Source organism: Bolinopsis microptera, chromosome 4 (genome assembly GCF_026151205.1).
Source record: "Bolinopsis microptera isolate Bmic1 chromosome 4, MBARI_Bmic_1.0, whole genome shotgun sequence".
Taxonomy (NCBI): Eukaryota; Metazoa; Ctenophora; class Tentaculata; order Lobata; family Bolinopsidae; genus Bolinopsis; species Bolinopsis microptera.
Window position 1 is genome coordinate 13,108,773 of NC_087075.1, and position 24,897 is coordinate 13,133,669.

General features: G+C 38.2%; 2 protein-coding genes across 6 annotated transcripts in view; both read right to left on the reverse strand.

Moving 5' to 3' along the window:
* Window positions 1–24,897, reverse strand: part of LOC134813749 (uncharacterized) — a 62,155-nt gene that overhangs the window by 21,565 nt on the left and 15,693 nt on the right. For 3 of the 5 annotated variants that reach the window (XM_063821626.1, XM_063821624.1, XM_063821623.1), the window contains 7 exons: window positions 24,784–24,866; window positions 24,400–24,501; window positions 22,032–22,203; window positions 21,618–21,753; window positions 21,210–21,342; window positions 13,767–13,928; window positions 13,462–13,550 (listed from right to left, as the gene is read on the reverse strand). In XM_063821626.1, the coding sequence (XP_063677696.1) occupies window positions 13,832–13,928; window positions 21,210–21,342; window positions 21,618–21,753; window positions 22,032–22,203; window positions 24,400–24,501; window positions 24,784–24,866 (723 nt within the window). In that variant the 3' untranslated portion in view covers window positions 13,462–13,550; window positions 13,767–13,831. Of the gene's footprint in view, window positions 1–6,107; window positions 6,202–6,471; window positions 6,600–7,666; window positions 7,781–10,721; window positions 10,811–11,522; window positions 11,646–11,850; window positions 11,951–12,283; window positions 12,454–12,725; window positions 12,864–13,097; window positions 13,165–13,402; window positions 13,551–13,766; window positions 13,929–21,209; window positions 21,343–21,617; window positions 21,754–22,031; window positions 22,204–24,399; window positions 24,502–24,783; window positions 24,867–24,897 lie in introns of those variants that run through there. The other 2 variants (XM_063821627.1, XM_063821625.1) reach the window with 2 other exon arrangements.
* LOC134813750 (ankyrin repeat and EF-hand domain-containing protein 1-like) lies at window positions 2,038–4,567 on the reverse strand. Its single transcript, XM_063821628.1, has 5 exons — window positions 4,419–4,567; window positions 3,853–4,250; window positions 3,433–3,587; window positions 3,254–3,334; window positions 2,038–2,646 (listed from the first exon to the last, which is right to left on the reverse strand). The coding sequence occupies exons 1-5, from the start codon at window positions 4,512–4,514 to the stop codon at window positions 2,120–2,122; spliced, it is 1,257 nt and encodes a 418-aa protein (XP_063677698.1). The 5' UTR covers window positions 4,515–4,567; the 3' UTR covers window positions 2,038–2,119.

Below are 24,897 nucleotides of genomic sequence, written 5' to 3' on the forward strand. Positions count from 1 at the left end.
ATCATCACATTATTTCTTAGGATATTTCTTTGAACATGATGAAGTATTGTGTAATATGTTTTATTATTATCATGCAATAATTTGCCTCCTCGGAAAATCCAGATAAATCCGGGTCTGACTGTATGTTTAACTTTACTTACTTTTTAATTAATAATGTTTAAATATTGTAGGAACAGGCATGCTGTGAAAACAAATACTTTCAAATATTTTAAACTTAATGACAAATCTTCTTTTATTTTAGTTGCTTTACAGTTCAAATACTTAGTAGATTTAAGAAAAAACTCAAAAAATGTTTATTATTTAAACGGTTTAGTATTTTACAATTAGTGTTAAGGGGGCATACACCAAAACAGTGGTTTGTGCCGTCCAGACCAAATGACCTCATAGGCAGTTCAGTGACCTTCTAGCGCACCGTTTCCACACCAAAAAAAATTATTTTGAGAATACCCATTTTTGTAATCGAGCATTTCCTGGTTAAGAGTGCAATTTTCGGAAAAAATTATTTTGTGGTTGAGACGCTATAAGTTAATCATTTCTTGCGGTATCGGGTTGAAATTTTGCTCGCCGTTTATTCACATCTATTTCAAGGTGTGTGTAAAATCTTGATATCGTATCTAAAAAGGCTGGTGTGTTATGAATTTTTAAAGTCAAAAAGCTAAAATTGTCCTTTTCAGGCTTATTTTAACAAAAAGACAGTCAGGGAAGATCGGATTGATTTGATGCTTGACATCAAATTGTTCTCTGAATTCTGGCGCAGTTTTTGATGCCCTCAAAAATGTTTTTACTCATTCAGCTTCAGATCTATTGGACCTCAAAGCCAAACAACAAATTTAGGCACATTTTTCGTTTTTAATATTTACTGATTTTTCTAAAATTTTGATAGGAATGTGCTAGTGACTTTTTGAAGGGTGCAAAATAACCGCAACTAGCAAATTTATATATGAGTTATGAACAACAAAACACCCTAAAATGCTTCCCTTTGAAGTTATGGGAGAAAATGTGATTTTTTGGCTTTGCAGATAAAAAATCACATTTTCTCCCATAACTTCAAAGGGAAGCATTTTAGGGTGTTTTGTTGTTCATAACTCATATATAAATGTGCTAGTTGCGGTTATTTTGCACCCTTCAAAAAGTCACTAGCACATTCCTATCAAAATTTTAGAAAAATCAGTAAATATTAAAAACGAAAAATGTGCCTAAATTTGTTGTTTGGCTTTGAGGTCCAATAAATCTGAAGCTGAATGAGTAAAAACATTTTTGAGGGCATCAAAAACTGCGCCAGAATTCAGAGAACAATTTGATGTCAAGCATCAAATCAATCCGATCTTCCCTGACTGTCTTTTTGTTAAAATAAGCCTGAAAAGGACAATTTTAGCTTTTTGACTTTAAAAATTCATAACACACCAGCCTTTTTAGATACGATATCAAGATTTTACACACACCTTGAAATAGATGTGAATAAACGGCGAGCAAAATTTCAACCCGATACCGCAAGAAATGATTAACTTATAGCGTCTCAACCACAAAATAATTTTTTCCGAAAATTGCACTCTTAACCAGGAAATGCTCGATTACAAAAATGGGAATTCTCAAAATAATTTTTTTTGGTGTGGAAACGGTGCGCTAGAAGGTCACTGAACTGCCTATGAGGTCATTTGGTCTGGACAGATTTGGTGTATGCCCCCTTAAGACGTATCATAATACATTAAGTACAAATTACCTTGGGTCTTCTGGTTATAAATGTGATGATAACAAAAATTCTAAATTTACTAAAACATAAATACGGGTTAAAATTGATTCGTAGCCGCACAATTATCAAAATCACCCAAAAAATCTCAACCTTTTCGTTACAAAGAAGTATCTCTGAAATTTTAAGCTTGCCTTACACGTTTCACACACATATCAAATCGTATCTTTCACGGCCCATCATCATTAGTAAGTCATTTTTGGAGCGTCAAACTGCTGAAACCCGCAATACCATCACCTCATAGAACAGTATTCAAACCACATGACACAACCTAACCAATCAAAACACACTATAAACCCCACGTGACACAGCCTAACCAATCAAAACACACTATAAACCCCACGTGACACAACCTAACCAATCACAACAAGGCTAAGCCCTCGCAAACCCATCATATGCAGCCGTCTTAAGATACAAATTAGCATCCAGAAAATCCAAATACTTGATCAAACCATTCCTATCCTCCTTATGTAGCGTGAGTATCTCAGACTTCTGCTCCACAGTTAGAGGCACTTCATACTTATCCCACACCTCACAGAACATCTTCCGTTCCAGCACACCAGTCTGGTTAATATCTTTTGCGAAGAACTCGTCTATCAGAATATTCTTGTGCTCTTTAGCCCACAGGTATAAACACATCTTCCAGAACTCCCCCGCGTTCAGGATCTTCCCGTCCGTCACTGCCTTTTTTATCCTGGTTTCTTGTTTCTTGAGGAGTTTTTTAGTGGCGTTGTCTTTGTTGGCAACAGCAAAGTTCCTGATGTTGAGTCCCTCAGTGTTGACGATGTCCAGAGGGCAGCCCCGACCGAGCAGGAACTTGATGGCTTCCTGGTTGCCTACTTGTACTGCTACATGTAGAGGAGTGTTGCCTTCCTCGTTCTGTCCGTGTAGATCTAGACCTGCAATTTATATTGGTATTAATTCAACTAACTTCCTCGTTCTGTCCGTGTAGATCTAGACCTGCAATTTTATTGGTATTAATTCAACTAACTTCCTCGTTCTGTCCGTGTAGATCTAGACCTGCAATTTATATTGGTATTAATTCAACTAACTTCCTCGTTCTGTCCGTGTAGATCTAGACCTGCAATTTATATTGGTATTAATTCAACTAACTTCCTCGTTCTGTCCGTGTAGATCTAGACCTGCAATTTATATTGGTATTAATTCAACTAACTTCCTCGTTCTGTCCGTGTAGATCTAGACCTGCAATTTATATTGGTATTAATTCAACTAACTTCCTCGTTCTGTCCGTGTAGATCTAGACCTGCAATTTATATTGGTATTAATTCAACTAACTTCCTCGTTCTGTCCGTGTAGATCTAGACCTGCAATTTATATTTTATTGGTATTAATTCAACTAACTTTTAATAATAATTGTATTTTCATTAATTCAATTAACTTAATTGAAATCTTACTCTGAAACAGTTTAATTATTCTATGTATCACCGGGAAATGCTTTATTTTTGGTTTTTGTGAGAAAGAACGAGAGAACTATGAGATTTGTACCTTTGACCGCAAGAAGTTTCAACATCTCAAACTTCTTAGTCTCAGAACAACAGATGTGTATAGGACTGTTACCTCCTGGACCTGGGGTTGAGCAATTAATTAGTTATAATTAGTAATAATTAGTAGGAATAATAGTTAGTCAGTAATAATCAGCACAATCAATAAATCATCAACATTACCTGGCTCATTTATAGGAGCCCCCGCTCTAACCAGAATGGGTATCAACTTCATGTGGCCCTGTTTAGCTGCTGTAAATATCAAACTCTCTCCTTCGTCGTTCCTCAACTTCACATCAGCCCCCAGCTGTATCAGTGTTTCTGTTATGTCAACGTACCTGGATGTTGTGTGGTGTTGTCACGTGGGGTGTGGTGTTGTCACGTGGGGTTTAATGTTGTCACGTGGGGTTGTTGTGTTGTTACGTGGGGCGTGGTGTTGTCACGTGATGTAAACAGGTCATTTAGATAGTAGTGTTTATAACAAGTGACGCTGGCGATAAGTTTGCCATTAAGGAGTGCCACTTCTTAAAGAAATCAGTGATCAACAACTAAAAAACAAAGCTACAAACAGTAAACAAAAGTGTTAAGTTTTGTTCCACGTACCCATTCTTAACAGTCTGTATCAACATAGTCTGTCCGTTCTGATCTTTAGTATTAATATCAGCGCCTTCCCTCAGTAATATCTCTATACACGCTAAATGCCGCGCAGTCGGCTGCAGCCCATGAAACAACACGTGTTGCTTACTCCCATCTAGATCATTGGGGTTACCTCCAGCTTCAATCAACAGCTCCAGTATCTTCTGATTCCCCTTATCTACAGCCCTTATCAGAGGTGTTCTCCCCTGTTTATCTCTCTTACTGATATTACTGCCCTGCTCCAAGAGGGAGCTAACCATGTCCTCGAGTCCGTTACAAACAGCAGCGTGGAGAGCTGTCTCTTTAGTGATGAGGTCCAGCATGTTGACCAGGTTGGGGATACCCAGGGAGACCAGCTTGTTGACCTGTTTGACAGGTTAATGAGCTTGGAATTATTGATCTTTAAACTGTAAATTATATAACTTATCATTTATTTTTGGTTTTAAGGCCAGCTATATATCAAGTATCTGAGGCAGAAATCAGGAGGTAAGAGAGGGGTAAATGAGAGGGAAAATGAAGTGAGTAAGAGTAACCTGTTTGAAGTCGTTGTTGGTGACGGAGTACATGAGCTTGCGGAGCTGTTGTTCCTCCAGGTTGGAGCGGGGGTGTCGTTGCTTCTTGGAGACCATGTTAACATGCTAGTGGTCTTTCAGGGAGTTAGCTTAGATCAGTATAAAGTACCACTACTACTACTATTAGGTCTGAACTAGGTCCGAGATACGCCGGATAAGCCACTCCATATATCCCCGTCCCGCTTCAGGGTTCGCAGTTCCTCTTTAGAGTTTGTCCCGATTTCCCTCAGTATACACTACACAGTTCATATATAACCCAGTTTCTTTGCCATAATAAATACCAAAATAATTTGGTTACCTGTGTACTTTTTTACGAGGATGGGAACTATCTATCTTATTGAGACCATGTACGTTCTGAAGCTCTAGCTCAAAGCTGTTTATACCTGTCTGCTAGCTTACAATTTGGGTACAGACGGATGTTGTGATTGGTGCATTGTGTACACTGTACATAGTGTACACTATACATTGTGTACACTGTACATAGTGTACACTATACATTGTGTATACTGTACATAGTGTACAATATACATTGTGTACACTGTAAATAGTGTACACTATACATAGTGTACACTATATTATATTGTGTACACTGTACATAGTGTACAATATACATTGTGTAAACTATACATTGTGTACACTGAACATAGTGTACACTATACATAGTGTACACTATATATTGTGTACACTGTACATAGTGTACAATATACATTGTGTAAACTATACATTGTGTACACTGATTATTGTGTACATTGTACATTGTGTACATTGTACATTATGTACACTATACATTATATACACTGTGCATTTGTACACTATACATTGTGTACACTATACATTGTGTCCACTGTACATTGTGTACACTATACATTGTCTACACAATACATTATGTACGCTGTACATTGTGTACACAATACATTGTGTACGCTGTACATTGTGTACGCTGTACATTGTGTACACTGTACATTGTGTAAACTGTACATATTGTACACTATACATTGTGTACACTATACATTGTCTACACTGTACATAGTGTACACTATACATTGTGTACACTATACAAAGTGTACACTGTACATAGTGTACACTGTACATGGTGTACACTGTACATGGTGTACACTATAAATTGTGTACACTGAACATTGTGTACACTATACATTGTGTACACTGTACATATTGTACACTATACATTGTGTACACTGTACATGGTGTACACTGTACATAGTGTACACTGTACATGGTGTACATTGTACATGGTGTACACTGTACATTGTGTACACTGTACATTGTGTACACTGTACATTGTGTACACTGTACATTGTGTACACTGTACATGTGTACACCATGTACAGTGTACTATACATAGTGTACACTGTACATGGTGTACACTGTACATGGTGTACACTGTACATGGTGTACACTGTACATGGTGTACACTGTACATGGTGTACACTGTACATGGTGTACACTGTACATTGTGTACACTGTACATGGTGTACACTGTACATTATGTACGCTGTACACCGTGTACACTATACATTGTGTACACTGTACATTGTGTACACTGTACACAGTGTACACTATACATTGTGTACACTGTACATTTTGTACACTGTACATGGTGGAGGAGTGAAATGTATGACAGATAAGAACCTGATGTGCTGTGCAGCTTGGTCCAAGTGTCCCATCTCTAACAACAGTTTTCCACGATACAAGTAATAGCGCGCCACATCCGGTCTTATGTGAACTGAGAGGTAAATAAATATTAAGCCAAATTAAATAATTAGTTAATTAAATAACAATTAAAAACAGTTTAAAAATTAAAACACAACACAAAACCACCAAATTCAGGGAACACAAATATGTATTGCTTCACAGGCTGATATTTTAAATTTGACGAATTGATTTTGCACGGTAAAACATTCCCAACTGTTAAACAATATTATCTTAAGCACAAAAATTAAAAACTCACTAATCAAATTAACAAAAGTATGGAATATATATTTTAAAAACTCACTAGCACGAGTATAGTCGATCAGTGCAAGGCCAAACTTTTTAATAGCCTTGTAAGCGTCACCTCTACACACGTACGCCCTATGTTGGGTAGGGTCCACATCTATTGCTGCAGCAAAACATCTGATAGCTCTGAAAGAGAAGGGGTTTGATAAGTTACTATTCTGATCAAACAAGTGTGTGAGTTGTGCATTATAGTGTACACAATGTACAGTGTACACAATGTATAGTGTACACAATGTATAGTGTACACAATGTATAGTGTACACAATGTATAGCTCTGAAAGAGGAGGGGTTTGATGAGTCACTATTCTGATCAAACAAGTGTGTGAGTTGTGCATTTTTATTAAAGTTAGTTTTCCAGTTACATCTCTTATGAACACTATCGTACAAACTTTTTAATAAAATCAAACTAACTTATAAAGACTTAAGTAAGTAAAAGTGCCCTTTCGATTTCATGAAGTGTTCTGGGGTTGGTTCTTGTTAAAGTAACTGGTAACTGGTAACTGGTAACTGGTAACTTGGTAACTGGTAACTGGTTACTGGTAACTGGTAACTGGTAACTTGGTAACTGGTAACTGGTTACTGGTAACTGGTTACTGGTAACTGGTAACTGGTAACTTGGTAACTGGTAACTGGTAACTGGTAACTGGTAACTGGTAACTTGGCAACTGGTAACTGGTTACTGGTAACTGGTAACTGGTAAATGGTTACTGGTAACTGGTAACTGGTAACTGGTAACTGGTAACTGGTAACTGGCAACTGGTAACTGGTAACTGGTAACTGGTAACTGATAACTGGTAACTGGTAACTGGTAACTGATAACTGGTAACTGGTAACTGGTAACTGGTAACTGGTAACTGGTAACTGGTAACTTGGTAACTGGTAACTGGTTACTGGTAACTGGTAACTGGTTACTGGTAACTGGTAACTGGTAACTTGGTAACTGGTAACTGGTTACTGGTAACTGGTAACTGGTTACTGGTAACTGGTAACTGGTAACTTGGCAACTGGTAACTGGTTACTGGTAACTGGTAACTGGTAACTGGTAACTGGTTACTGGTAACTGGTAACTGGTAACTGGTAACTGGTAACTGGTAACTGGTAACTGGTAACTGGTAACTGGTAACTGGTAACTGGTAACTGGTAACTGGTAACTGGTAACTGGTAACTGGTAACTGGTAACTGGTACAACTTACCTCTTGAATTGTTTAAGGTGGAGCTGACATATGAGTCCTAGGTTGATGTGAGCCTCCACACTGTTCCAATCTAGCTCTACAACCACCTCAAAATCTGGAACTGCTTCCTCGTACCTGGTAAAGGATCTTTATTAGGAACGTTATTCTGTTATTAGGAACGTTTAATCTTTCGTCATTTTACCTCACATTTTATTACTCTAGCGTAACCCCGCCCCCTCTCCCCACGTGTGGCTTACATGCACCTTGTAGAAATTACTCTACCCTCATGGTAAATAAAAACTTCCATGTAAAAGCGGCAAATGATTTGCAGTCACCCATGCTATAATATTATAGGGATAAAGAAATGGTTGGATCTTTTAAAGCAAGATTTACTAGCCCCATCTTGCACGACTAAGGGGAAAACCCACAATACGATTAACTTTAGTCTTGACCGTTATACCGTTATACTATTCCTCGAACGAGTATAAGGATAAGAGGGACAATGGGACACGTGACACTATGAGTAGTAGTCGAGGACTAGGCATTGTCTAGTAGACAGAGTGTGAGGAAAAGCAACCAATGATAGTGTCTGGATTCAGGTTTTGTTGACTAATGCCAGGCTCACAATGCCACTACTTTAGTAGCCATTACTTTAGTAGCCATTACATTAGGTTTCTCCGCTCAGAGCTCACTTGTGCTTTGCTTTGGTTTGTTGCTCACGGCTCATTTTTCCTCCTCCCATAAATTCATTTATTTACTGATATTTTCGATATTATTCGAGTGGCAGTATTTGTTTTCAATATTATTATATTATATTAATACATCGTTTTAGTTCATAATAGCAAGTGTGTACTTTCTTAAAATCTAGATGAGGTAGAGGTTTTCTAATACCCCTGAAAGAATGCTAAGCAAGGCAGTGCTGTTTTGTTAATAACCGCCAGTAAAATCCCCCTTTTCTCACAGTACTATAATATATGACTGTCACCACGTGACGTCATCACACAACGTGACTTCATCACACCAGGTGACGTCATCACACCACGTGACGTCATCACACCACGTGACGTCATCACACCACGTGACGTCATCACACCACGTGACGTCATCACACCACGTGACGTCATCACACCACGTGACGTCATCACACCACGTGACGTCATCACAACACGTGGTGTGCTGTTTATAATAAGTTAATGACCGCCAGTTAAATCCCCCTTTTCTCACAGTATTATAATATATGGCTATGAACAAGACGGGCCATCTGTTGGTTTTCATAGCATTGACAACTTCGCTCATCGACGGTAAGATTTTTAATCTTCTTCATTTTTAAGATTTTTAAACGTTATGGACAATGGACATTCCCGTACTGTCTAACTTTCGTTACAAAACATATCGACAATAGATGTGGATTCTCATGGGGAGGTGAGGCATATTATTGACACGTGACAGCAATTAACCAATCAGGAAGTTGGAAAAATGTGATTCGTGAAGAGAATATGCTCCTCGATTCGGAGAACCAAGAGTTGCAAATCAGTACAGAGTCCAGCCTTGGTAGTGGTGACGAAATATCGCTCCAATTCCTCACCTCTACTGGCGACAATTCTGGAGAAATCTTTATTTACTTCAGAACCGAGATGGAGTACCACATTGGATATTGTGATATTACGCTCAGTAGAAATAGGCTTTATGCGTTTGATCAGTTTCCTTTTGAGGTGCCGTCAATCTGGAGGATAGCTAACGATCAGAATAGTAGAATGCTGATTTGGTTCAATGATCATCTCGTTCTGACTCACTTGTATAACAGTGATTATGACGGAAAAGACTGCTCTAATGCATTATATATAAGTGCAACTCAGTTTAGGTTCATAAACCAGGATACCGCTTCTCTTCAGTATAGATTTGTGAAAGGTCAGTTATATTGGTAAATTCTTTGAGATTTTGAATGTATTTTTCGTATTTTGGTACTTATATATGATATAAGTTTTTAAAGAAACTTTGTTGAGAACTTGAAGTTAAACTATATCTAAAAACAACAGCTTCAAGATAAAAGATGTTGAAATTTCTTGAATATTTGTTCATTATGTTAAATTTCTTGAATACTTCAGCCAATTGCAGCAAGTTAAACTCCGGATGGGACAACTCTATTGCAGAGGAGTCACTACCAATAAGACAGGGGGTTGAGGTAACAGTTGGATGTGTGCCGGGGTACACGAATGTTGGAGGCAGTGGTGCGCGGTGTGAAAATGGGCATATTGTGGCTACTGGGTCACCTCCACTCTGTAAATGTTAGTTCAAAGTAGTGTGGTTTTAACCATGACATTAAGTTTATCTCACATTGAATACATTAACTTATAGAGACATGTATTATATATCTAATGTGTGCAGCAGTTAGAGCTATTATTGATATTTAACCTCAACGATCAGCTTGTACATATCATTTCAGCAAATTGTTACGACCTCGGATTGAAGAGCACTGTGACAGATGACTCATTCCCGGTAAGCCATGGAGATGAGATAACGGTACGTTGTGGGGTGGGGTACACCAACGGTGGAAGCAGCTGGGTGAGCTTGTGTGAAGATGGAAAATTGGAGGCCACTATTGAACATTCATCCTGTCTACAAGGTTAGTTTAAAGTAACAAATCGCGCGAAACGTTCGAAGGGCCAACAACAGGAGCACTTTTGAAATCAGTAGATTGTCCCCAAATAAAGGGGATTATAAACGACATGATTCTCTGTTTCACAATACCAAACTTAGATATCAAATGCTTGATCCACCATTTTTCAATTTACATTTATAGATTTTGATTCTGAGAGGAAATTCCCCGAAATATTTCCAAGGGCCCCAATCTACATCCCCTCTCTCAAATCACACTCATTTCAAAAAAGCAGCCTCGATTAATATGCATCTCAAATCGAATTGTCTGAAAAAAAATTCGTCTGCGGACAGATTAAAAAAAAGCGATATAATTAAGAAAATTCAACTGTATTAATTGTACACCTATGGGTGGAAACATTAAAGTTAAAACCGGTTGTGTAGTAATAATAAAATCATATATAACCAGTTCATGGGTCACCTGTGAAGGTCCGCGTACAAGACACCGCGGTGAAGGAAAGATTTGCTGTTTTTAACTGTTGAGTTGAGCACAATTGACACAGAGAAGTCCTGTAAAGTATCACGTGATTATCATATTAATAAACATTGATGGGTAATAAATCAATCCGTTCTGAAAATGCATACTGGAAGAAATGAATTGAAATTTTGGGGGTGTCCAACCCAAAAATTGAAGGTTACCACTCCGATTCTCAAAGGCTCATCATTTCTCAATGCTCGGATAAATGTTTCAAAATAACTTTAAAGATATCATAAAATAGTTTGAATATCTCAAAAAAGTCTAACATTGGCGCGCTAACCTGGAGAGCACGTTTAGGGTTCTCCTTCCTTACCTGGAGAGCACGTTTAGGGTTCTCCGTCCTTACCTGGAAGGCACGTTTAGGGTTCTCCTTCCTTACCTGGAGAGCACGTTTAGGGTTCTCCTTCCTTACCTGGAGAGCACGTTTAGGGTTCTCCTTCCTTACCTGGAAGGCACGTTTAGGGTTCTCCTTCCTTACCTGGAGAGCACGTTTAGGGTTCTCCTTCCTTACACCTGGAGAGCACGTTTAGGGTTCTCATTCCTTACCTGGAGAGCACGTTTAGGGTTCTCGTTCCTTACCTGGAGAGCACGTTTAGGGTTCTCATTCCTTACCTGGAGAGCACGTTTAGGGTTCTCCTTCCTTACCCGGAGAGCACGTTTAGGGTTCTCATTCCTTACCTGGAGAGCAAGTTTAGGGTTCTCCTTCCTTACCTGGAGAGCACGTTTGGGGTTCTCCTTCCTTACCTGGAGAGCACGTTTAGGGTTCTCCTTCCTTAGTAACACAGCTCTATGGTAGAATGGTAGATGGTTACCAGGGTCCAGGTGTATAGCACAGGACAGGTCTTCCAGTGCACTTGTGTACTTACCCTGGAGTGAAGTGTTGGTCAATGAAGCGCTTTCCAGTACATTAAAAGTTTCTTTTTCATTAGTATACTAGTATTAGTATACTAGTAATTAGTAAAATGATATTGTTACTTAATACTTTCACACGGGTGAGGTTAACAATGTCAATTTTATAGATTCATTTAGAAATCTTTATTTATGTGAAAATCGACAAGCCCCTAAAACTTACCATTTTAGCATTAGCTCGTCCCCGATAAGTTCTAGCTATACTGTTGTAGGGTTCCTGCTCTAACATCGCTGTGAAGTCAGCTACTGCTACACTGTACGCTCTGTAATGGGTGTTGTCAGTATTAGAGACAAGACCAGGCTGAGGTGTGAGGTGAATGTTAGTTTGTCCCAGTACCTTGTCCTGAGAACTGATGTAAAATGACAATTGACAATTAATGCTAAATTTTAAACCACTCTTGTCTTCCGATTGGTTTAAAAGACACTACTCCACAATGACTACTCACGATAACTATCCAATTGAATGCAAAAAATAACATCGTGTTGTTTATCCCATAGATTTGACGAGCTTGTGCTAAAAATCAACACTTTTGAAGTTGAATCCTAATTTAATAACTAATTTATTAATAATAAATTTAATAATATCACAAACAGACCCCCTCTCAAAGTTGTATTTTCCCTTCTTAAGAATAGCAATAGTGTTACTAGGACACAGTTTGTTAGCCATAGTATAATCCTCCAGAGCCAGTAGGATGTCTCCTTTCTCCTCGAATAGATCTGCTCGTTTATAGTACGTCTCCGCGTTATTTGCGTCTCTTTTCAGCGCCTGGAAGAGATTTGTAAGATACAGATTAGGGTATTACAGGTCATTAGGATATTTGTGACATTTGCAATTTAAAATCTTCTGAGTTTAGTAGATTTGTTCCGTCAATAATGATTTTTTTCGAAACATGAACAGCTATATACTTCGCTTCGTGAAATCATATGATTGTAAAGACTGTGAACGAATCAAATATTGTATACTGAAACAGTTGTTTCAATCATATAATAATATTATCAGAGAAATAATCAATAAAGATGTATCTTCTGATATCTGACCTGACTGTAGTTGAGAATTGCTCCGGTGACGTCGCCTTGTTTTTGGTATATCTCTGCACGTGCAAGGTACACGCGCGGTTGGTTCTGGTTGTGTCTGATGATGTTGGTCAGATCGTTCAGTGCCGTGTTCATGTCACCCTTGGGATGGAGTTGTTATCGTACCTTCACATTATAATACAATAATAATTAATCTGAAATACAGTGATTTATTCCTTAACCAATACAACTATACAAGATAAAGTTAGTCGAAGCCCCATTGGACTCCCATGTGAAAGTAACTACAAGACTGAAAATAAGAACATATTTTATCTTACATTTACGAATTACGATTAAACTTTAAATTATACGAGAAAGTCAGTGCATTTAACAAACCTGTATAACGTAAATGATATGTCTATGCCAATACGCGTCTGCCATCTGGGGCATCGCTTCAATAACACTGAGGAGCACCAATACGTTTATAAAATAAAGGGGCAAAGAATTTGTGTAATTATATAAATTGAAATGTTACCTGCCGTGCAGGACATAATATTATAGCTTAAGAATCGAGTTTAACTTTTAGTATTATGAGCAAAACACGAGTAATACAAATTCTTTTATCCGTTAAAAACTCAAGTTCAGAGTATCAGTTAAACACAAAAGGACCAAACTAATCATTAATAATTATTTAACCAAACCTATCAAGATCAACTCGAGCGTCTTTGAACATGCCCAGTTTCACGTAGAGAGCTCCTCTCCTAGCTTTATTGTAGAACAGATAGTCACCTTCCTTTAATATCTCGGTGGTTAGGCGATGCACTTCGTTCAGTAGCTCCGAGTATAGCACTGGTATTTTAAGTGTTATCAGTTAGTTAGAAACTAGAGCGTGTAAGGATCTGTTGAGCATTGAGAGGATCAAAAAATTGAAATCATATTTTAGACATTTTTCCCGATTTTTACTGGTTAAAACCTAGATGATCTAAGACATTGCAGCCATTTTGCAAAAAAAATTACTTCTGAAACAATTGAAAAAGTACAACAAAAAAGAAATTCTTCACTCACCAGGATTGTCCTTCTTGATGATTTGATGTAGAAGAACAATGTCCTTACTGAGCAGAGTTCCCAGCTTATGAGCGAATACCGGTAGATTGGTCTCCCTCTAGGGCAGTAGCTGTTGTTCTGTAGTCCTCCCACTCGCCACCAATCTTACTGAGATCGTTACAACTGAGGGTGGTAAGGTGGGTCAGTTGGTGAACTAAGTAATTGTGATTGTGTTGGAGGAAAAAAAGTGATTTCAATAGTTCAAGTCCCAGGAGGCATCCCCGAGAGCTCTCAAACATTTTAAACTTTGGCAAAGTTACAATGAACACTTTATTATAATATGAGTAATGAAGTTTAAATTAGCAAACAGTCTTATCCAGTGAATCGCAAAATTCGTTTAGTTTTATAAAGAGAATAACGCCCTGTCTGATTCTACTTACTTTTTGTAGGACCTGTTTTGAGTCCTCCAAATAAATGCAAAATAATTGAAATTTAGTATGTATAATTACAAATAACTAGAACTCCATTTCATTTTCAACGACCAAAATGATTTCTATTCATGATTCATGATTCATGATTTCCATTCATATCAAGATATCAGTGTCCCCTCCCATTAAATTCCATAAATCAAAAAAAGAGTTCTCCAAATTGATGAGTCATCAGCTTTCTTTCACACGTTACTACGAACGATCATTGCTACTGCTGTGTCTCCGTATTCTACTACTGTGTCTCCTGATTCTACTGAGCTGTGTCTCCTGATTCTACTGCTGTGTCTCCGTATTCTACTGCTGTGTCTCCTGATTCAACTGCTGTGTCTCCTGATTCTACTGCTGTGTCTCCTGATTCAACTGCTGTGTTTCGTGATTCAACTGCTGTGTCTCGTGATTCTACTGCTGTGTCTACGTATTCTACTGCTGTGTCTCCTGATTCAACTGCTGTGTCTCCTGATTCTACTGCTGTGTCTTCTGATTCTACTGCTGTGTCTCCTAATTCTACTGCTGTGTCTCCTGATTCTACTGCTGTGTCTCCTGATTGAACTGCTGTATCTCCTGATTCTACTGCTGTGTCTCCTGATTCTACTGTAATGTTTCCTGATTCTACTGCTGTGTCTCCTGATTCTACTGCTGTGTCTCCTGATTCTACTGCTGTGTCTCCTGATTCTACTGCTGTGTCTCCTGATTCTACTGCTGTGTCTCCTGATTCTACTGCTGTGTCTCCTGATTCTACTGCTGTGTCTCCTGATTGAACTGCTGTATCTCCTGATTCTACTGCTGTGTCTCCTGATTCTACTGCTGTGTCTCCTGATTCTACTGCTGTGTCTCCTGATGCAATTGCTGTGTCTCCTGATTCTACTGCTGTGTCTCCTGATTCTACTGCTGTGTTTCGTGATTCCACTGCTGTGCCTCGTAATTCTACTGCTGTGCCTCGAGATTCTACTGCTGTGTCTCGTGATTCTAATGCTGTAGACATGTCGATTTCTTCGTGCTCTGGAGGCTCAATTAACCATTTCCACCACTTATGCCACCTACTCCTGACTTTTTGAACAGCACTGATTGAGATTTTATACATTGTTTCATCGTATATCCCTATTGGGTTGATAATACAGTTTATCGGAAGGAAGAAAATACAGAAGATAGAATACCAGTGCGAAGTATCGACTAACTCTATGAAGTTAATAATGCAGACTATGATAAAGGGTAACCATGTCAGCACATCTGTCATGATAATAATGGTGATTTTCCTCTGAAGTTTCCGCCTCGTCTTGGCAGCTTCCGAGGTCCTGTTGGCAGCAGCAGCACCTGAAATTTTAGTAGCAAAGATGTTTACCATAACGTAACATCCTCCAATTATCAGCACACACAACAGATTTGTAATGAGGACGGTCATGGAGAACCAGCGGTAGGAACTGTCATTTTTCACAAAGTAGCTGAACAAACACAGTCCATTTTCACCGTAAAAACCTATGTTGGTTCCGGAGACGATACCGTTTTCAAACATGTCCTGTACAAGATGTCTTATCGTAACCCAAGGCATGGCTGCCTTTTGAATGTTTCCACTCTGAATTCTTCCGTAGTACGCTTCAAAGATCTTTAAATGTTTTTTCTTGTCCGGGGCTCCGACAAACAGCGGATTGTTATTGTAGTTGAGATTTTGAACAAAATAATCCTCCAGAACAATTTCCGGAATTATTGCGAACACAACGGCGATTGACAAAGCTGTAAACCCTGCTCCAAATAGATAGAGTTTCTTTTTCCTCGACAAACCATCCGCTGGTACAACTAGATTCCTAACGGTAGAAGCTCGGATGATGCTAAGGATGGTCATTGAGTAGAGAGATAATAACGACCCTACAGTCGAGAAAACTCCCAGAGCAGTGCAGAGTTTACTTGTGGTCCATTCGAACTGTGTCCTGCAAGTGCTCTCCTTAAAAAATTTCCCCTCTACAGAGTATAGTAATGATAGCATAACCAAGAAGATACCTTGTAGCAGGTCACCAAAAGTTATCATCAGCACAAAGAACCTGTTTATCAGGGCATTCTCTTTCTTCAGTTTAGGGTACTCCACCAGTCCGTGAACCAAGGTGACAATGTTCAAGAGGATGGCAGATACTCCGAATACCCATGCCACAATGAGGAGAGAAGCAGGATCGAACATGTTTATTTGGTTTTCACACTCTTCATTACATTCGTCCGAGTAATCTAAGCAGTCAAACACTCCATCACATTTCTTGGAAAAAGGGACGAAGTCCCCTGACTCTGAACATTTGAAATTGTTAATGCAATTTTCCTCATCGGACTGATCCTTGCAATCGTCCTCTAAGTTGCAAACTTTATCAAACTCAATACAGACTCCATTCCTGCAGGCAAAATATTCCTTATTGTATCTCTTGCTTTTTATAATAGCCAGGGCCAAGGTATCGTCTTCGGCCAACGAAAAAACAAGTTTAGATTTAGGAAAATTCATACAGTCAGAAACATCGAGTGGTTTCAAAGGGCACGCCTTCGCGAAATTACAATGTCCGGCACATGAAACATACACAAAATACTCTCCAAAAAGGTTCCTGCAGTCAATGTAGTTTTTGGCATATAACTCTGAGGTTTTTACGTGAGAATCTTCAATTCCAATTACTTTTCTCTGATGAAGAAGCCTGGTGTGAGAACATTTTCCAGCATGGTCTTCAAGGTTGTTCAAACCTGGCAAACAGTAAAACAAATTTTTGTTCCAATTTCCTGATCTCGTTTTTACCTGACTGATCACCTCATATTCTTTCCTGGCGCCAACACAGACCTGAGCATCGCAGTTATCAGAGACTACTGAGCATACACGGTCTAAGTTTAACCTGTGATCTGTTCTTGGGCACTTTAGCTGAATCATCAGGGTACAGTCAGTTCCATTTTCCCCAGCAAACGCATGATAAGTTTTAGTCCCTGTACCACACTCTTTAACCCAGGATAAATGATCTTCATCTATCATGTTCATGCAATCCACCACCCCATCCATGATCCATTGACGGGGAATTTTTGTAGCAGACTTTTCATAAGAGAATCGTCTGACACAGTTAATCTTCTGGTATGCCAAATCTTTACAGAAGAAGTTTCCTTCATCTCTTCCAGCCTTGCAGTCTTCAACATCATTACATAGCTTGTGTTTGTGTATCTTACAATGAAACTCCGCTTCTACGCACTCGTCATCCAACTGGTCATCGCAGAGAGCCAGATCTTTACAGATCACGTGTTCCGAGATGGTAGTTGGGTAGCCCTTCACATCGCATTTCAGGGGGCTTATCGTAGAATAAGTGCAATTCATCTGATCTTTGTGCCTCATACATATCGGGTAATTTGCATCAGGAATCGAGCATTTGGACCTTGGAGTCAAGTATCTTTTCCTTGTAGCAATGGGCGCATTCCAGCATGTCTCATGCTTACCATAACATAATTGTTTATCAGCTCTTTCAGCACAGTTGATTCTGGGCGTTCCATCACAAATATATTTCGGTCGAACGTAAATCATCTCTCCACCAGGATCCGTACAAAAAAGCCCCACGGTCATGTTATTACACTTCGCCTCGTCATCACAATAGTCGCAGTCACATTTACCATCGCAGACAACGTCTCTTCCGATACTTTTGCTTCCTGAGTCAACACAGTTGTACCTATTTTGAGACTTGTGGCAACCGTACTCATCTACTTTTACTCCCTCTATCTCATTCGCACAGCTACCAAGACCACGGCATCGTGCCAAATCCCAAGTTTCTTTGTTATATGAATTGCCTGTTCTCCGATAGCGTTTATCTGAGAACCTTTCGCCATCGTAAGGGTTACCATATTTGATATCCTGTTCGTACCTTTTGGCTGTCTCCTGACAAATTGGTTCTCCACAGACTGCGATCCTGGGACCATAAACCGAGTCCTGACTGTTTCCTCTACTTCTGGTCTTCTGGAAATCGCGCATGGTTTTTCTGTTACAAGAACTGTGTCCACACGCTTGATAGAAGGTGGCGTCGTCTGGACAAACTCTAGAGAACTTTGTTTCAAGACACGTTTCCTTCATTACCCTATAAAACCTATCAGATTTAATGCACTTAAAGTACCATCTGTTGTTTATGAGACACTTCTCTTTGAGGTATCGGTCTACAAGAACTTGGGAACAGTTGGTTACTGCCATCTTGTGTACTTCCGAAGGACCAGAAGTTTGCTCATAGCGTAACTTTGTTGCTGCAAAAGGATAGGTTGATGCAAAATTATAGATTTGCCTGTATTGCGCCTCGATTCCTGCTGTTCCAAGAATCATTACAACTGTCAACATTGAACCAGTGTTCATTTCACTGACACTCTATCTCACGAGCGTGCTTACTTTGCTATCTGGTCGGTAAAATAATTACTGAATTGATATTTTATAACATTAACGTTTAAAAAACAGTTAAAGTATGCCAATATCACAAATTTGTCAGTAAATTGTTCAGTAAATTGTTTCTGGCTCAGTCAGAGCTAGTCTCATGGCTGGAATTAACTGTCGGGATATTACTTGGAAAAAGGCCTTTGGTTGATTTCAGATTTTGGCACTGTTTCAGGGAAGTATTTCATCCTGTGCATTAATATAAGTGCATTCTTCACGATAATTCCATGAATTGTAAGAATTCCATACTCCTTAAAGCTATCCCTCTTGTGTGCAGGCAATTGGCCGTCCTTATAGAAATAGTTGACGTAACCTGGCATAACCATTATCACTCCCTGTTTCTGTTTGGCAAATAGTGACTCAATGTGTGATTTGGCTGCTAAACCCCAAACAAGGGAACAGAAATTTAGGTGGGATTGAACAACGCTGTGATAAATTTGAAGCCGCACTTCTAATGGTAAGTGCTGTTTAATTTTGTACATGATACCCATGTATCTATTCATCTTAGCCCTAAATGCATGTATGTGTTTGCTCCACGTTAATTTTTCATCGATTATTACTCCGAGAAAACGTGCCTCAGTCACTTGATCTACCACTACTCCAGCTATGGAAACTTATATGTTAGAAAGGGTTGTCGTTCTATGATTGCTAAATACCATTACCATCTTAAATAATAATCTCAGAATGCGTGCCTGTCTTTGTGTCTGTCTGTCCGTGTGCGTGTAATTTCCGAGCGGCTTAATCAAGAAGACGCTAAAAGTTACGGGACTGGTTTCTTCGGTATAGTGCCGAGGAAACTCTGAAGAAGCCAAATGATAAAGGTTTTTTAAATCGGTCGCTGGTAAGTGGTTTAATTGATGGTTTTGTACCATAAATGTGACTTAAAATGGATCACTTTTTCTCCCTCCTCGCTCTTTCTCCCATTATAGGCACTTACCATAGCTTAGGCAGCGTTGGTACATAAATCATAAAATTTAGGTTAGCCTCGATATTAACTGTAATGTAATACTAAAAGCTTATTAGGGGAGGGGGCACCCATTGCGGTCGGTTTGGACTGAGAGTTCATACTTTCATACGACAATGTTATGCGTGTTTTCAAATATAATAGGCGGGTTTATACTTTTGTATTTCAACTGCGATAATGAAGTCCCAGCCATAGGCACGGGTTACACTAGTATACTCATATAGTGAGTTTTTTTGAGATTGAGAGCGAGTCCGTTGCTATCAACCCATTTGATCAGGAGCGAGGTTATGTGATTTAGATTGTATTGAACCAGGAACCTTATATAATAATAAGTTGAAAGCTGAAGACCATTACTGAGCCTGTAAAGCTGTAACATATTAATTCTATTGAAACAAGGCCAAAATTCTTAAACTAACTAGAATGTAAATAATTTCTGAAAAAATTCAAGAAGTTAGTAAAATCACTTTATAATATTGAACAAATCACAAAAGATAGTTGGATAATATCCGGTTGAAAGAGACAAGTACAAATGAAACTGTAAAACAGGAAGTTGGGAATGTAGGCAAATTTTCGGAGAAATTTTAAAATTTCACCAAGCCTGAATAAAACTAAAATATTTCTCGGTTTTTATAACGGATAAAGAAGGCATAATTATGCCTGCAAAGGTAATATTTAAGCTACCTCCAAAAATATAATTTAAAAAGGAAAGTATTCATTCTAAAAAAAAGCTGACTGAAACTAAAATATTTCTCGGTTTTTATGAGAATCAAGAAGGTATAATTATGCGTGCAAAGGAACTTCCAAAATCACACGTGATTCTTTTTATTTGTTATACTTGTGAGCAACCGTAAAATAGAATAAAATGATAAAAAATACAATAGACAAAGAAGCACGGTTTTTTTTTTTTAAAGAGAGGCTGGGCCTGGTTGGCCCACGAGAGGATAGCATATGGACGCTTTGCCTACCTCTGGGGTATGGCAGTCCTGTGGGAGGATGCCAGTGGAATCAAGATGAATCAAGATGTGTAAAGAAGCACGGTTATTAAATTTGAAACATAAAAAGTTTCAATCTCAAACATGGCCAGTTTCAACAATAAAATCAAAGTAACCCGTCAGTACTCAGTAGTAGGTTACTTTGATTTTGTGGGTGAGACTGAGTTTCCCAACATCGATTTAACGTTTTGTACACCATTGATCACCAGCTGCACTGGGCAGCTGAGCTATTGTGTTAAATCCCACGCATTATGTGTTTTTAAAGAAGAGACATGATCGCCGACAAAAATATCAATAAATTTTAGAACCTTTTATTAAGTTTTCTCACTTGCCTGCGCCCTGCGACCATCTCACTGATGCACCCATGCTTCAATTTATTGAAGTCTTTTGGTATTAAATATTAATTAACTTATAAATGGACATTTGAAAAACGAAAAGGTGGTATAAATGTAGCTGGGACTCTCTCCTGGAAGTTTTCCTGACAATTACTAATTGGAATCACTTTGTATAGCTAGAATCGTATTTCCGGGAACAATTTTATTCCGAAAAATTTAAAACATAAAAAGTTTCAATCTTAAACATGGCCAGTTTCAACAATAAAATCAAAGTAACCTGTTAGCCCGTTTTCTTAGTTCAAACTCCTGTAGAATACAGGGACACGATGTGGTTCTCTTCAACTTTCTGCTCTGAACCAAACATTCCTTCACATCCGTCAGCTCCTTCTTGCTTATCTTAGTCTTTACTTCTGCGAGCAGTCACGTGATATAGACTAACCAATCAGAGTAATGCATTTCTTATCACGTGACACAATTTAACATGTAAGAGTGTTGTCCAATAATTCTCATCGCTTTAAAGTCAAACACAAAAGAAAAATTATCCAACAGTTTTACGATGACGTGACATAAAATAATGAACTGATTTTATCAAAATCACAGTATCACTGTATTCGAGTAGTTTTTGTTGGTATACGCGTTTTTATCACTTGACACTAAAACCACCGTATTTAAAGTTCTGACTGACCGACTTGGTTGACAATAGGAAGAAGCTTGGTGTAGGAGGAACTGAGAGCCAGGGTTCCTCTATCGGATATCGGGGTACTGAGGTAGGGTCTCACTAGCTGCTCGTACTTGTCGGGGGACACTGTCTTTCTGTTCTCCTGTGCATACAGAATATATCAGACATCGCTATATATTATGTGCATAGATTATTTACTATGATATTTTATGCGAAGATTTTAGTGCCTTCTTGGTGCCTTTTTCAGGTCCTATGAATCATGCTGATTCATTACATAATATTATAACCTTCAAAATAGGTATCACGGAACTGAAGATTCCTGAAATAAACTTTGTCTCGACCTGTTTCCTGTTTAGCATAATAAATTCAATACTAGTACATAATTCTATACAAATCGGTTCTGGATCCAACAGTATCTACCTGCTTGATTAGTCTCTTCTGTTGGATAGCCTCCTCCTCCTTTAACTTGGTCTGTACTTCTACCATATGAGAGCGATAGTTCTTTATCTCTCCGTATGATGTGTAATAGTCTGATTTGTAGCGTGAGTGAGGCTCTGACTCTGTTAGGATGGGAGCTGATCCTGGCCTCGTCCTGGAATAATGGGGGTTAGAGTTAGAGTTAGAGTTAGAGTTAGAGTTAGAGTAAGAGTTAGAGTTAGAGTTAGAGTTAGAGTTAGAGTTAGAGTAAGAGTTAGAGTTAGAGTTAGAGTTAGAGTTAGAGTTAGAATTAGAGTTAGAGTTAGAGTTAGAGTTAGAGTTAGAGTTAGAGTTAGAGTTAGAGTTAGAGTTCAACCCTAGCTTACTACCGTACGGCGTGAAGTTTTGCGAAAAGAAAACAGTACGGCAAATCGGAGTGTATGGAAAATCGGGGTTTATGATTTTTGAGTCCCAGTCAGATCACATTTTTTGTCTCCACATAGTGCTGGTTCCAAGCTTACCGCTTAAATATTATATAATTAATGAACTTATGATTAGTTGTTGTTTGGTTTCCCAATACAATAATGTTAATCTATGAGCGTGCATTTTGTTATATAGATTTCAGTCGGAGTTCAATCTCTTGTGCAATACCACAAAAAACTTCAAGACTATAAAATTAGCGTTATTTCAGCAGATTTCTTTATTACCACGATAGGTACTGCATGACACATTATTAAAATTGTGGGCCAATCTTCTTGTCGTGGTGTTCATAATTGTTTTCTAACTTATCATGCAAATCAGTCGGAGTTCAATCTCTTGTGCAATACCACAAAAAACTTCAAGACTATAAAATTAACGTTATTTCAGCAGATTTCTTTATTACCACGATAGGTACTGCACGACACATTATTATAATGGTGGGCCAATCTTCTTGTCGTGGTGTTCATAATTGTTTTCTAACTTATCATGCAAATCAGTACCAGAAACTCCAGGTGCGAAAACTTTTAATCAAGTTTGGTCAGTCGACGTAGAAATTCGAGAGTAAATGGGCTAATATAATAGTCTCGAAAGAGAGTATAATCATAATCCTACAAGTTTTCAGGACAATCATCTGAGTTTTGAAGTAAGGTGCCACAATCAAACATCTGGTTTTACATAATAGGATGATTTCGAAATATTCTGAGCTTATAAGATCCGTTCTCAGTGACAAAAATGAAAATTACGTTGACAGAGCTCTTCAACCGACTCATTAATTCGTGATGTTGTTGGTTAAGTGTTTGGTGTTCTTAGTGGGAGTTGTGACCGTAACGTCAGGACAACAAACAAACAGTTCTAAGGGATTAAGAAGTATGATTAAATCTCAGGGAGACAACTGCCATCGGTAAGTTTTAGTTAGTCACCAAATAATGATGTTTTTTAGTAAGGTCAAATAGTGGGTAATTCATGATATTGAATTTAAACATAACACTTATATTAATTGTAATATTATTTAATTAATATATTCATCCTTGCTCGCCAATCATCGCCGTATTGATAACTTAATGATGCTTTTCAGCGCGATCATGGAAGCTTTTGCAGATAACAGTATGGAACGTGAGGATTATCAAGTGAGCGAGATGGCTAAAAAGGCCATGGAATTCTGGGAGCAGAGTAGGAAGAGAAACGAAGAAACACCCAAGAATAAGGATTTACTGATTTATCTGAACTGCCCTAACCTTAACGAAGCCAGTGTAGCAAAAAGGCTTTTCCCCATTTGGAACGATGTAAGTCCCAGAAAAACTAAATGCTACAATATGATTAATAGGCTGTTCGACACCAAGAAATCTTTGGGAGATAATCCTCAGAAGATAGGTTTCGGTTGTGCTGTAGAAACTGGGGAAATGTGGGGAAGTGGGATTTATGCGATTATTTGTTTCTTTTGTCTTCCATGAACTTGAAACCGTATTATTGATGAAGAGTGACTATGTTCATTAATTGCTCCCAGAAATTTCAAATTTGGTACTGACTGTTGGCAATTTGTTTATTTCGAAGAATAATGTTTCAGTATTATTATCATATTATATTAGTTCAAAAATAAATTGCGTACACATTGGAAAAATACGTTATCATGCATTATAAACTAATTATGGATTGATCATATATTGCGTTAGGGACAAAGGTTTAGTTACGTGATTAGAGGTGTCCAATAAATAATGATAAGAATATATTTACCATTACATCATGTACTGCTAAAATAAGATTAAGTTAACCAACTTAGAGTCACAGCGGGTTATAATTAAGAATTTACTTTTTATAAGTGAACATTTTACATTACAGTGAATTTACATTACAAAAAATTGTACACTAAGTGCTGATTAACTCATTAACTTACAGCCTCCGGTTCCTTATCTTTATTTTATCAGGTCCTACTAATTCCATTTCATGTTTCTTTCTGGTAACACTTTGAGAGGAGCCGTGTCGTCTCGTTAACACTCTGTTAATATTATATTATGTTAAATAGAATTGGAAATTATGATAAAATTAGGTTTCTTATGAAAATTAGAATTATAATAATAAGCGATGTTCATTGAAATAGCAGCTAGTGATCTTAAGCCACGGTCACGGTAGTATCAGTGAGTTTTATGGCGAACCCAGAGATGCTGTATCTGTCAATTAGATTACTTTCTGTCAAAAACATTTCCTTGTTCTTGTTGAACATTCTCCTAACAGCTATATCTAAATCACGTTTAAAAACATTTCCTTGTGTTTAACAAACCTCCTTCTGAGGGCTCTATCGTCCTCGTCCGTCTCGTCAGATAAAGTGTCTTCTTCAGATGTGGAACTTTCCATCGACTCAACCTGCACATTTTATTATACTGTTATCAAACAA

Excerpts from the sequence above, each read along its gene's own strand:
- LOC134813750 (XM_063821628.1), bottom strand. The coding sequence starts at position 4,514 with ATGGTCTCCAAGAAGCAACGACACCCCCGCTCCAACCTGGAGGAACAA. Across the intron at positions 4,251-4,418 it reads CCAACAACGACTTCAAACAG|GTCAACAAGCTGGTCTCCCT; the intron begins GTTACTCTTACT and ends CCTGTCAAACAG. Across the intron at positions 2,647-3,253 it reads GAAACTTCTTGCGGTCAAAG|GTCTAGATCTACACGGACAG; the intron begins GTACAAATCTCA and ends TATAAATTGCAG.